The sequence below is a fragment of the Eleutherodactylus coqui genome, chromosome 5 (genome assembly GCF_035609145.1).
Source record: "Eleutherodactylus coqui strain aEleCoq1 chromosome 5, aEleCoq1.hap1, whole genome shotgun sequence".
Taxonomy (NCBI): Eukaryota; Metazoa; Chordata; class Amphibia; order Anura; family Eleutherodactylidae; genus Eleutherodactylus; species Eleutherodactylus coqui.
The window spans coordinates 264,219,041-264,232,687 of NC_089841.1; the positions used below are offsets into that span (position 1 = coordinate 264,219,041).

At 47.1% G+C, this 13,647-nt stretch overlaps 1 protein-coding gene across 1 annotated transcript in view; it reads right to left on the bottom strand.

The window, feature by feature from the left end:
* LOC136628589 (tetraspanin-33-like) overlaps positions 1-13,647 on the bottom strand; it is an 82,682-nt gene that overhangs the window by 13,384 nt on the left and 55,651 nt on the right. The window contains exon 7 of the mRNA XM_066604618.1: positions 706-867. Coding sequence (XP_066460715.1) covers positions 706-867 — 162 coding nt within the window. The remainder of the gene's footprint in view (positions 1-705; positions 868-13,647) is intronic.

The window sequence follows — 13,647 nt, forward strand, 5'->3', positions numbered from 1 at the left end:
TGGTGCTGAATTCTCCACAGGAGTGCTGATTATATTGTATTCAGCAAAGAGCTTGAGTCAGCCCCATGGCAGAATAGAGCTGTATGCAGAGAACACACAACCTGCTGTTCTCTATGTTCAACTCCTGGACGCTCATTAACATGCAAATGAAGATGATAAGCTGCTAATGGACATTAGTGTCCATTAGCAGCTTATGCAAAACAATCTTTTAAAAAATTATCTTTGCGTGTAAATGGGCCCTAGCAGCTGGCAACCCAATCTGCTTCTGATGATTGCAAAAGCAGGGGCTTAAATCACACTCTGTATTCTTACTATCGGCCAGGATTAAGCCCACAACCGAGCGCCATGTATTTACCCCATTTGTTCCTTAAAGGGGTTCTTAAAAAAATTCTATACTCACCTATTTCTTTCCTGTCAGTCTCCTTACCACACCTTCTCATCTGTGAGCTTCTCCAGTGCCCCTGGTTAGCTCACTGCTTGCTCGGAGCCTTCAGACCCTGCTTTATGGTGGACATGATTTATTTTACCTTTCCCAATACCAATCAACATAGTTAGGTTGAAAGTTGGAATATGTAAGCGCCTGCTAGGGATGTCTGGCATCACTTCTTGGGTAAAACTAACTTTTGTACTTTAACTTTCTTTGACAACAAATTAAATGTAACCCCACATGCATATAACAGTTTTTACAAGTCATAGTCATTATACCTCTAGAAAGATAAGAACCAGCGCAATGTATCCTAGGAACAAAAGGTTGCCTTCACCCCAGCTGACAATCTTGTACAAGCAACCCTCGACATAGATACGGTCCTCGGCATCCCATCTCTTGAGCTTCTGAGTCTCATATCCACACATTGTATTTATAACAGTCTGAAGAGAGAGAATAAACAAATGTCACCAGCTGGCACTGACAACAATTAGCCATTGGGCATGTTTGTATTCGGACACATAATATTTTATGCCCACTGTTCTATATCCATTATTTGTATCATGGTACAGTAAACTCTTGAGTAACATTGCTCTTAAGTAAAGCTGTTTTCAACTTAAGTCGATGTGTCAGGGCAGTGGCGGTCCCTCAAATAAAGTTGCATTCCTCAGATAAGGGTGCCGACCGCTCCATGACCCCGGGCGCCGCTCAGTGAGGTGGCGCGCAGTTGATGCCAGTCACTTCTTGCTTCTCCTGCACCAGCGCGCGCCTACTCCTTCCCCTCCCCTCTCCACAGTGCACAGTGCCGGCTGAACGTTGCTGTGTCTGCCTGCCTTCTGATACAGTACAGCAGCTGAATCCCCAAAGTGCCGGCTGAACGCTGCCTGCCTCCTGAATCCCCACTGTACTGCAAAATGTAAGTACTGTGCAGATGAGTACAGTACAGTTAAGAAACGTTTGCAAATAAATACTGCAGTCCTATGTCAAAGCACAGATAACACAGTGATAATCTCAGCAAGAATAGCTGGCAAATATCATTAACCGAGACCTCCCTAAAGGTACTACACAGAGCATACTCAGTACCTGAAAGACTACACAACATATACCCAGATATCTCACAATTATGCTTTAGAGGATGCAATGACACGGGCTCTCATAGACACATATGGTGGTCATGCCCAAAAGCCCAGGACTTCTGGAAAAGAGTCTCTCATCTCATAGCTTCGGTAACAGGGACAGATATTGGACTAGACCCATTCATCCTATTACTGGGAAATAAACCCACAGGAATGCGCAACCCTCCATTCAAGCTACTCCAACATATAACTATGGCAGCTCGCATACTAATAGCACAACAATGGAGAAAACCTACACTACCCTTCGAAGCCTGCATAACACGAATAAATAAGATTTTTGTAAACGAAAAGCTTGTTGTCATCCGGCAAGACACAACCCCCCAATTCAAGAAGATATGGAATCCCTGGCTAACGCACATCAACATCCCCAATCTATACAACCACATGAGAACATAAGTGGAAGATCCTGCTAGTTCCATCTATTTATACTCACTAATCTAAAAATATCCACTATGAAGGTGGCAAAGACATCTAATAAAAAATAATGAATCTCTCAGTCATGACCAGAGCTGGAGGACATCGAGATCTGTTTTACCCCCCCACCCCACTATCATTCTAATAAAAACATGTGAGACTCATAACACCATGATGTAACCCTATCTATGCAAACTGAATACATATTTTAGTTCTGTTAATTGTTATCTATAGTATATAAGTTAAAAACAGGCCAATGACTCTGTACTTCATTGTCAAGACTTTACCCCCCTGCGTGGGGAAATTGCGGCAGAGTGTTGCCACCCTTAAAGGGGTTGTCCCGCGCCGAAACGGGTTTTTTTTTTTCAACCCCCCCCCCCCCCCCGTTCGGCGCGAGACAACCCGGATGCAGGGGTTAAAAAAGAACACCACACAGCGCTTACCTGAATCCCCGCGCTCCGGTGACTTCTTACTTACCTGCTGAAGATGGCCCCTGGGATCTTCTCCCTCGGTGGACCGCAGGGCTTCTGTGCGGTCCATTGCCGATTCCAGCCTCCTGATTGGCTGGAATCGGCAAGTGACGGGGCGGAGCTACACGGAGCCGGCATCCTGCACGAGCGGCCCCATTGAGAAAAGAAGAAGACCCGGACTGCGCAAGCGCGTCTAATTTGGCCATTAGACGCCGAAAATTAGATGGCTGCATGGAAACGAGGACGCTAGCAACGGAGCAGGTAAGTGAAAAACTTCTTATAACTTCTGTATGGCTCATAATTAATGCACAATGTACATTACAAAGTGCATTAATATGGCCATACAGAAGTGTATAGACCCACTTGCTGCCGCGGGACAACCCCTTTAAGATTTTATTTCAATAAAAACCGTTGAAACATAAAATTAAAAAACATTACAGGGCGTAATAACAAAAATAGCAAAATAACAGAAAAATTTGCCAAATACAATCGCAAGAAGCATATATATACACACACATTTACAAACCAGAAATATTTGCAAAGACAACAGAAAATACCAGAAATATTTGCAAGAAATAATAGCCAAACATTCATATTTACAAAATTGTACAGAAACTGTACTGGAGTGAAAAACCGGTCTGGCCGCATCCCCAATCTCACAAGTCCCATTTACACAACTAAATTTACATAACAAACATATCACAACAAAAACAAGGCAACCTATTCCATAGTCCTGTCGTGCTGCATATTCCAACCTACTAAACAGAGAAAACACACACACACATTAGTAAAACAAGAATCTATAAATGGTTTTTTTTTCAATTTTTCTTTTCTTTTTTTTTTTTAATAATTTGTTTTTAAAAATTATTTATTCCCCCCCCCCCCACCCCTCTAAACTACACTCACATTACCCTCTACCCATCCCCTGGTCCGCTGCCAATACCTGCCAATCATGCTTATGAACATATCTATATATATAAAGCTGAAAGCCCTGACTGACTCACTGACTGACCGACTCGCCAAAAGTTCTCCAACTTCCCGATGTCGTAGAAACATGAATTTTGGCGCGAGCATAGATTATCTCCAAAACAAGAAAAGAAATTGGGTTCCAACTCGATTATTCAATTCTAGCGCAAAAGAATTGGCGTCGAAATTTAACGTACATAATCTAAATCTGTCACTTCCCAATGTCATAGAAACTTAAAATTTGGCACAGGCATTGATTATGACATAAATAGGAAAAGTTAATGGGTCCCAACTCGATTATTCAATTCTATGCGCAAAAGAATTAGCGTCCAGATTTTACGTGCGGAAGGTAATTTTTTCACTTTCCGGTGTCATAGAAACGTGAAATTTGGCACGAGCATTGATTATGTCATATATAGGAAAAGCTAATGGGTCCCAACTCGATTATTCAATTCTAGCGCAAAAGAATTGGCGTCCAAATTTTACGTGCGGAATGTAATTTTTTCACTTTCCGGTGTCATAGAAACGGGAAATTTGGCAAAAGCATTGATTATGTCATAAATAGGAAAAGCTAATGGGTCCCAACTCGATTATTCAATTCTAGCGCAAAAGAATTGGCGTAGAAATTTTACGTGCGGAAGGCAATTTTTTCACTTTCCGGTGTCATACAAACAGGAAATTTGGCACGAGCATTGATTATGTCATAAATAGGAAAAGCTAATGGGTCCCAACTCCATTATTAAATTCTATGCGCAAAAGAATTAGCGTCCAAATTTTACGTGCGGAATGTAATTTTTTCACTTTCCGGTGTCATAGAAACGGGAAATTTGGCACGAGCATTGATTATGTCATAAACAGGAAAAGCTAATGGGTCCCAACACCATTATTCAATTCTATGCGCAAAAGAATTAGCGTCCAAATTTTACGTAGATAATCTAAATCTCTCCCTTCCCAATGTCATAAAAACATGAAATTTGACACAAGCATTGATTGTGTCATAAATATGAAAAGTTAATGGGTCCCAACTTGATTATTCAATTCTAAGCGCAAAAGAATGTGTCCAAATTTTATGTACGTAATCTAATTCTCTCACTTCCTGATGTCATTTTATATAAAGGAAATGTCGCATGGTTTCCTCCACGTGGTGTTTCCTGGGTAACGCAGAGAACTATGCAAAATGGTGAACATATGTTTTTCTTCAGTATCTCTAAAGTAACCACGACTTCGTAAGATTTTCCATGTGAACACCAGATAAACACCAGTACCAAATTAACTCGGGCGAAGCCGGGTATATCAGTTAGTCTATATATATAAAGCTGAAAGCCCTCACTGACTCACTGACTCACTGACTCACTGACTCACTGACTCGCCAAAAGTTCTCCAACTTCCCAATGTCGTAGAAACATGAAATTTGGCGCAAGCATAGATTATCTCCAAAAAAGGAAAAGAAATTGGGTCCCAACTCGATTATTCAATTCTAGCACCAAAGAATTGGCGTCGAAATTTAACGTACATAATCTAAATCACTCACTTCCCAATGTCATAGAAACGTGAAATTTGGCACGAGCATTGATTATGTCATAAATAGGAAAAGTTAATGGGTCCCAACTCGATTATTCAATTCTATGCACAAAAGAATTGGCGTCAAAATTTTACGTACATAATCTAAATCTCTCACTTCCCAATGTCATAGAAACGTGAAATTTGGCAGGAGCATTGATTATGTCATAAATAGGAAAAGCGAATGGGTCCCAACTCGATTATTCAATTCTAGAGCAAAAGAATTGGCGTCGAAATTTTACGTGCGGAATGTAATTTTCTCACTTTCCGGTGTCATAGAAACAGGAAATTTGGCACGAGCATTGATTATGTCATAAATAGGAAAAGCTAATGGGTCCCAACTCGATTATTCAATTCTATGCGCAAAAGAATTAGCGTCCAAATTTTACGTACGGAATGTAATTTTTTCACTTTCCGGTGTCATAGAAACGGGAAATTTGGCACGAGCATTGATTATGTCATAAATAGGAAAAGCTAATGGGTCCCAACTTGATTATTCAATTCTAGCGCAAAAGAATTGGCGTCGAAATTTTACGTGCGGAAGGTAATTTTTTCATATTCCGGTGTCATAGAAACATGAAATTTGGCACGAGCATTGATTATGTCATAAATAGGAAAAGCTAATGGGTCCCAACTCGATTATTGAATTTTATGCGCAAAAGAAGTAGCGTCCAAGTTTTACGTGCGAAATGTAATTTTTTCACTTTCCGGTGTCATAGAAACGTGAAATTTGGCACGAGCATTGATTATGTCATAAATAGGAAAAGTTCATAGGTCCCAACTCGATTATTCAATTCTATGCGCAAAAGAATTAGCGTCCAAATTTTACGTACGGAATGTAATTTTTTCACTTTCCGGGGTCATAGAAACGTGAAATTTGGCACAAGCATTGATTATTTCATAAATAGGAAATGCTAATGGGTCCCAACTCGATTATTCAATTCTAGCGCAAAAGAATTAGCGTCAAAATTTTACGTGCGGAATGTAACTTTTTCACTTTCCGGTGTCATAGAAACGGTAAATTTGGCACGAGCATTGATTATGTCATAAATAGGAAAAGCTAATGGGTCCCAACTCGATTATTCAATTCTAAGCGCAAAAGAATTAGTGTCCAAATTTTGCGTATGTAATCTAATTCTCTCATTTCCTGATGTCATTTTATATAAAGGAAACGTCGCATGGTTGCCTCCACATGGTATTTCCTGGGTAACGCAGAGAACTATGCAAAATGGTGAACATATTTTTTTTCCTCAGTATCTCTAAAGTAACCACGACTTCGTAAGATTTTCCGTGTGAACACCAGATAAACACCAGTACCAAATTAACTCGGGCGAAGCCGGGTATATCAGCTAGTATATATATACATATATATATATATATATATATAATTTTTTTTTTTTTTTTTAAATACACAGAACGTAATACTAACCCCCCACAAAAACTCATAATACCACCCATAAAGATACCACCCACGAAAACACATAATACCACCCACAAAAAAAGCAAACAAATATATAATACCACCCACAAACCCATATAATGCATAATAATCCACAGCCTAAATATACGGAAAAATAAATAAATAACAAAAATATAATCATTACCTCCAGCCCTGGTTCGGGTCCCGTAAGCCTTTTATTCAACTTTTAACTTAAAACAAAAAGCTAGGGTGAAAGAATCCAGCCCCCCACCGGGAAACAGTTCTCCAGGCTAGGGAACCCCAAAGCAAAAACCCCTCCAATGGAAGGCTGCTCGAGGCCTACCCAACCTTTCAAACTCCAGAGAACGCACCTTCACCAGGTCACCGAAAATATTCCTACTTACCTCGTCCTCGAGGAGGATTTTATGCTGCGTCGATACTACACACCGTGTGCTCCACGTCTGATACCTAACCACTAGACTTACTAAAAATAAAATGCAGCGGTCCCTGCCACCCAGATCTCTGAATGCTCCATAACACCACTCGGCGTAGGTAAGGTCAGCCAGCCGAGGCCAACCGATGGAAGCCCCTACCCTCTTGTATATCTCTATATTAAAGGGACAATGAAGCAGGAAGTGGTCCATGCTCTCCAGAGTGTTGCCACATGCCTCCCGGGGACAACCTCTGTCCTCGGTGTTCTTGTGCTTCAAGTTGTCCCCCACATACAGCTTACCATGGAAGCAGCGCCAGGTCAAGTCCCAATACTTTGAGGGGATTCTTACCGAATTTAAAAGAGACAAACCCACCTTCAAATCCCCACTTGGGCAGTCTCTGAGGGCCAATGGATTCTGAAAGTGGGTTGCCAAGACCCTCTGGTCCAGCACACGCCTGGCCAGCGTCCTGACTTCCCCCACGGTCAGCCCCCATTGACGTAAAACCTTCAGAACCGGAAGATGTCCGTGCGGTGTACGAAAGTCCTTCACACGCCCTCCTGTCTCCCATTCCTGGAAGAACGGCCAAAACCATCCCTTACAGGAGGATACCCACGGAGGAGCCCTCTCTTTCCAGAGGTTTGCGATATTAGCTTTCAAAAAGGTATTCACGAGGACTACCACTGGGTTGACCATACCCAACCTGCCTAGTCTCCTCGTACGGTAAGTAACCTCCCTCTTGACTGGGTTCAACCTATTCCCCCATAACAGCTGGAAGAACAGGCTGTAGACCCGTGACCAAAGCGGTTCTGACAAAATGCAGACACTTCCCAGGTACATTAACAAAGGGAGCAGATAAGTCTTGATCAAGCAAACCCTTTCTCTCAGGGTCAAAGACCACCCTTTCCATTGATCCACCTTTTGAGCAGCATTCCTCAATCTGCCTTCCCAGTTTTTCTCGGGATAATTCCCTTGGTCGAAATCGATGCCTAAAATTTTAGGGGAATCTTGGGGTTCTGGGAGAGCGTCCGGAAGATCAAAAGCAGGATCTCCCCCTCCCAGCCAGAGACTCTCACACTTTTCCCGATTGATCTTTGACCCGGAGACCTCCGAGTAGCGGACAACTTCCGACATCACCCACCCTGCCTCCTCCTGAGAGGAGACAAAGATAGTAACGTCATCAGCGTACGCCACTGTCCTCAAGGCCAGGTCCGGGACCCCCGGGTCCATCCTCACCCCCGCCAACGGTCCCCCATGTACCCTTCTGAGGAAGGGATCGACAGCGAACGCGTAAAGCAAGGGGCTCAGAGGGCATCCCTGACGGACTCCAGACCCGACTACAAAAGGACGGCCAACCCAACCGTTCACGAGCGGGAAACTCTCAGCCCCTGAATACAATGTTTTTAACCATTTTACGAGCCCCACCGGCAGACTGTATCTCAAAAGGACAGACCAAAGGTACTCGTGGTTTACTCGATCAAAAGCTTTAGCCTGATCCAGGGAAAGTAAAAACCCCTTCCAGAGACCCGCCCTGCCCTGCTCCACAGCCTCCCGGTCACTCAGCACGGCGCTAAACGTGCTTCGACCGGGAACAGAGCAGTGCTGAGCCCCAGAAAGGAGCTGGGGTGCAAATTTCACCAACCTACTGAACAGCACTTTTGACAGAATCTTTCTGTCCGTATTGAGGAGCGCTATGGGATGCCAATTCTCAATACGGAGCGGATCTTTACCCTTTGACAGAATAATTAGGGCCGACTTCCTCATTGACTCCGGCAGAACGCCCAAGGATAGACATTCATTAAAAACCTCGGTCAAGAGGGGAACCAAAATTTCCTTAAAGGCTTTATAAAACTCAGATGTTAAGCCGTCTGGGCCTGGCGACTTTTTGGACTGGAACCCATCAATCGCCAGTCCGACTTCATCTTCCGTAATTGCTTCTGTCAAAACGCCAAGAGAGGGGTCTACTCCTGGTTCGGGAACGGTTTCTGCCAGGAAAGTCGAGATTCCGTCCCGATTAAGTTCTTTCCCGCCCAAGAGATGTGAGTAGAAGGATCTGACGACCTCCAGGATCTCTGATCTGGACCTTTTCAGGGAGCCCGTACTGTCTAGCAGACCCGTAACCAATTTACAACTCACTGACATCTTACAGTTCTTGTAGGGGTCAGGCGAGCGGTACTTCCCAAAGTCCCTCTCAAGAACCAAAGATGCGTGCCTATCATACTGACATCTCTTGAGCAAGGATTTCACTCTGGAGATGTCCTCGCGGCTACCTCCAGTCGAGACCAAACGCTCGAGTTTCCTCCTCAGGCTCTGATACATACGCTTTCTGTTCAGGCTTCTGAGGTTCGAGATCTGTCGGAAGAACCTTCTTACCCGATGTTTGAACATCTCCCACCACTCTGACTTACTACTGCATAGGCCCAGTAGTGGTTCCTGGCTCTGAAGAAAATCCTCAAAGGACCGTCTTATTTCCGCTTCTTCCAGGAGTGACGAATTCAACTTCCATAAACCTTTGCCCATCCGAGGGGTCTCTGTGACATTCAGAGAAAAAAGAATCATACAGTGGTCGGAGAACTCCACCTCCACCACCGATAACGGTGAGGAGACGGCTTCCTCCTTTAAATAAAACCTATCTATCCTAGACCTGCAATAACTACCTCTAAACCAAGTGAATCCCGTGCGCCCTGGGGTGTGCCGAACGTGGACATCCACAAGGCGTGCCTCACTAACTACTCTATTTAACGTGACACTATCATAGCCTAGCTGGTTATTGGAACCTCCTCTATCACCAAGCCTCGTGACATTATTAAAGTCTCCTCCAAAGACCACTTGCCGGCTTGTAAAAAGGAAAGGCTTAATTCTCATAAAGAGGTCTTTGTGCCCCTCCTTTGACTGGGATCCATAGATGTTAATAAGACGCAACTCTTGACCTCCCATGAGAATATCCAAGATCAGGCACCTCCCCATTTCCAGCTCGATAACCCGTCGGCATTCTACCTGTGCAGTCTTAAAAAGGACCACCACCCCGCTATACGGCTCGGCCGCAAGAGACCAATAGGAGGCTCCGCACCTCCACTCACGCTTGGCTTTGTACATGACTGACAAATCTGTCAGCCTGGTCTCTTGCAAAAATAAAATGTCAGCTTCAACTCGGCTGAGAAAATCAAAGGCCGCAAACCTAGCCACATCTGAATTAATGCTGGCAACATTAATGGATGCCAGCATCAACAGGGTGAGTGCCGCCATCATTGGTGATCGAGCTGGATGGTTTTTCTCTTACTCTCCCCCTCCTCCCTGTCGGAAGAAGAGGTCTCTCCTTTATTTCTTTTTAGTGAAATTGAGACATCCATATCACCACTCCCATCATTACCTTCACCTTCCGGCTTCAGGGTAGCCCCCTTCCCGGAAGAAACCGGGTCCCCCACAGAAAGAGACCCAGCCTCCCCCAGGGTTCCTTCCTCAATTATCTCTTACACCACCTCCGGCACCTCACCCCCAGCCTCTCCCCCTGGCAGGGAAGAGGAGGTGTTATTGAGAGCTTGGTACTGGTTAGAGAGATCGACCGTAAGGGAACTGATGGGTCCTTCCTTTGGTTTCTGTACCAGAGTGAGTGGGACCGAGTCATCCCACTCTAGAGAGGAAGAACCCCTATTTTTCTTTCTTGTTCTGCCCTTACCCTTTTTTTTTCTGCTTTTGCCATTTCTCGTTTTCCTCATCCGCACTTTCTTCACGGGAGGATCCGGCAGAACTGGCAGCCACCTCCCCTCTCTCCATCCTTCTGGTTTCCTCATCCACATCGCTATCCCTTGGGGCCTCAGCAGCTCGACTCCCCTCCTGCCCTGGCTGGCCAGGCACCCCGCCGAGACCCCGTAGCTCTTCCTCCTCCCTGTTGCCACCAGCTTCGCCCCCGGAGCGACGGGCCCGCTGACCCTCTGACTGGGCTCGGCCGATGTTGGCAAAGGATAAGGGACAACGACTGAATGGGTGCCCTAAAGCACCACACAGGTTACACCGAATGCTGCCACAGGAGGAGGATGGGTGGACTCTGCCCACACACAGTGCACACACCAGCACCTTACACTGTGCACTGAAATGTGTGGGGTCCCCGCATCTGTGGCAGACCTTCGGCTGCCCCTGGTAGAAAACCAGAATCCTGTCCCTTCCCAGGAACGCAGAAGAAGGGATGTGGGTAACGGAATTACCTGTACGTTTCAACTTTACCATGAAAGTCCAGGCCCCTGACCAGATACCGTGTGCGTCCCTGTTTTTCTGGGGAGGATGGAGAATCTCCCCATACCTGCCCATCCAGGTCATGATGTCAACATAAGAGAGAGATTCGTTACTAGTCAGAACGGTCACTCTCTTAGTGTCATTCTGGCGGGTAATTGCTTGAACTGCAAAATCCCGCCACTCGGGCTCCGTCTGAGCCAGCTCGTATTTTGACCAGAAGAGCTCAAGCCCCTCTGGTCTCACGAAGCTAACATCAAACAGGGAGGTCCCAAAGGGGTGGATCAGGGCAAAGATGTCACTCACCCTGAATTCCATCCCGAGGAGAAGCTCCACCACCCTAGTACGGTTAGGGCAGGCTTCACTGCCTCCCCATCGGAGACGAACCACATTCCTTCTGGACCCCCCCTGCCCGGCTGTAGGAAGCGACCATGCCTCTTCTCCCTGCCTTTGCTCTTGGAAGGCCCCTGTGCCAAACCAATCTATCCAAAAGGATAGGTCGCGCTTTTCACCCTCTATAGTGACCGACCTCTCTCCCCTCTTTAAGGCGGATAGGAACAGCTCAAGTGACCTGGGGTCCCTGAAGCCGGGAGGTGAAGGTCCCCCACTTACCCCGGCAGCAACACTAGTGTAGCTTCTAGGAGCAGTCACCGCTGGGGCGGCAGCTGGACCAGGGCCCCCACTCCTCCCCACACCACCAGACACTCCACCCTCACTTGTGATTTTTGTAAATTTACCTGTACCTCCCTCAGATACTCCTCCACCAGCAGACACCCCAACATTTAATCTTGTATTATTTAGATTCCCCACACCCCTGGACTCTCCCTCACGCACACCTCTCGCTATCATGTTGCTCCCTTCATCCCTTTCACACACCTCCATGCCTTCCATACTCTCATGCTCATCATTCTCCCTATTCTTTGCGACCAGACCAGTAATGGCTTCTCTCTTGGCCGGAAGAGTAAGGGGCACCTGGCCGCCCGGAGGTTTCCTAGCTGCTTCCCCCTTGCCTGCAGGGGAGCAACCCAGGGTGGGTTTCTTAAATATAGTCCCCTCCGAGCCTCCAGACCCACCCCCCTTAGCACTGGGGGGAAAGGGACTTCCAGCCACGCATTCAGGACCTTTGGCTCCGCCTTCTGCCATCATACTTCGTGTAACCCCAGCAAAAGAATTCCGGCATTTTGGGTATCCACGTTTTTTGGGGTCCACCGCAGGGCCCTTATTGAGGCCACCCAACGCCGGATGGCCCCCCAAACTCCCAGGATGTTTGGGATCACCCGACGCCGGGCAATCCCCTTTATCCAGGCCCACCGCAGGGCCTTTCTGGGGGCCACCCGACGCCGGATGACCCCCCACCTTCCGTGAACTTTTGGGATCACCCGACGCTGGATGACCCCCTTTATCCAGGCCCACCGCAGGGCCTTTCGAGGGGCCAGCCAATGCCGGATGACCCCCAACCTGTTCCTCCACCTTCCCTGAACCCTTGGGATCACCCGACGCCGAGCGACCCCCCTTACTTAGGCCCACCGCAGGGCCTTTCTGGGGGCCACCCAACACAAGGCAACCCCCTTTATCCAGGCCCACCGCAGGGCCTTTCTGGGGGCCACCCGACGCCGGATGACCCCCCACCTCCGCAGCCTTTTTTGTCATTTTACCTGGATCATCCGATGCTGGATGACCCCCCACCTTTGCAGCCTTTTTTGATATTTTACCTAGATCATCCAACGCCGGATGACCCCCATTCTTAGGAATCTCGCTGTCAGACACCAGCTTCTGCCCATCACTCCACCTTTTATTACGAACCGAGGGGGTGTTTGGATCAGGATGCCTAGTACTCTTTCCCTTACTTTGCACTGAACCCACATTAGCAGAGTCCAGGCTGGGTCGGACCCGGGGGCTACCCATGCAGCTACCTCCCTCCCCTGGTTCAGAGGCTTGCCCAGGGAGGCTGACGTACTTGTACTCCACCTGGGTGATCTTTTTGCCACTTTTCTTCTTTTTAGCCTGGGGGTCTCGCTCAGGAAGGTCATTGCCAAAATAGAGACCCTCCAGGCCTCCAGGGGATTCCAGGTGACTTATGTACGCCATTAGTTGCCCCCCCCCCCCCCCCCCGGGCCGCTGTCCTCGTCCTCTTCCCCAGAGGAGTCTGAGCTTGAAATAATAGTAGCTTGCTCAGCTGGAAGGTCACTGCACAGGGACTGCTGACTATCCGCTGTCTGCAGTTCTCCAGCAGGGGCCTGCTCCATCTTGGACACTAGGCCCTTCATATCCTCACAGACCCCAGCCAGAGCCGGCTGAGACCCTTCAAACCGGTCAAAATTCCCCAGCTTCTCAGCGAAGGGACCTGCACCCCTTAAGATGTCCGCCCTCCTCTCAACCAGGGTGAGGATCTCGCTTTTCAATTCCTGGACGGCCTGGTTGTATTGGGCCCTCCTTGACCCACCTGAATTGTCAGCCAGGGACCTGGCTGCCTTTAACTCCTCCTGAAGCCTTCTGATGGTGCCACCGGCCTCACGGTACTCCTGGGTCCTGGAAGCGAGCCTGGCAGCAAAGACAGTAACATCCTCCCTAGACCGCAGTGTCCCCCAGTGCTCGATGG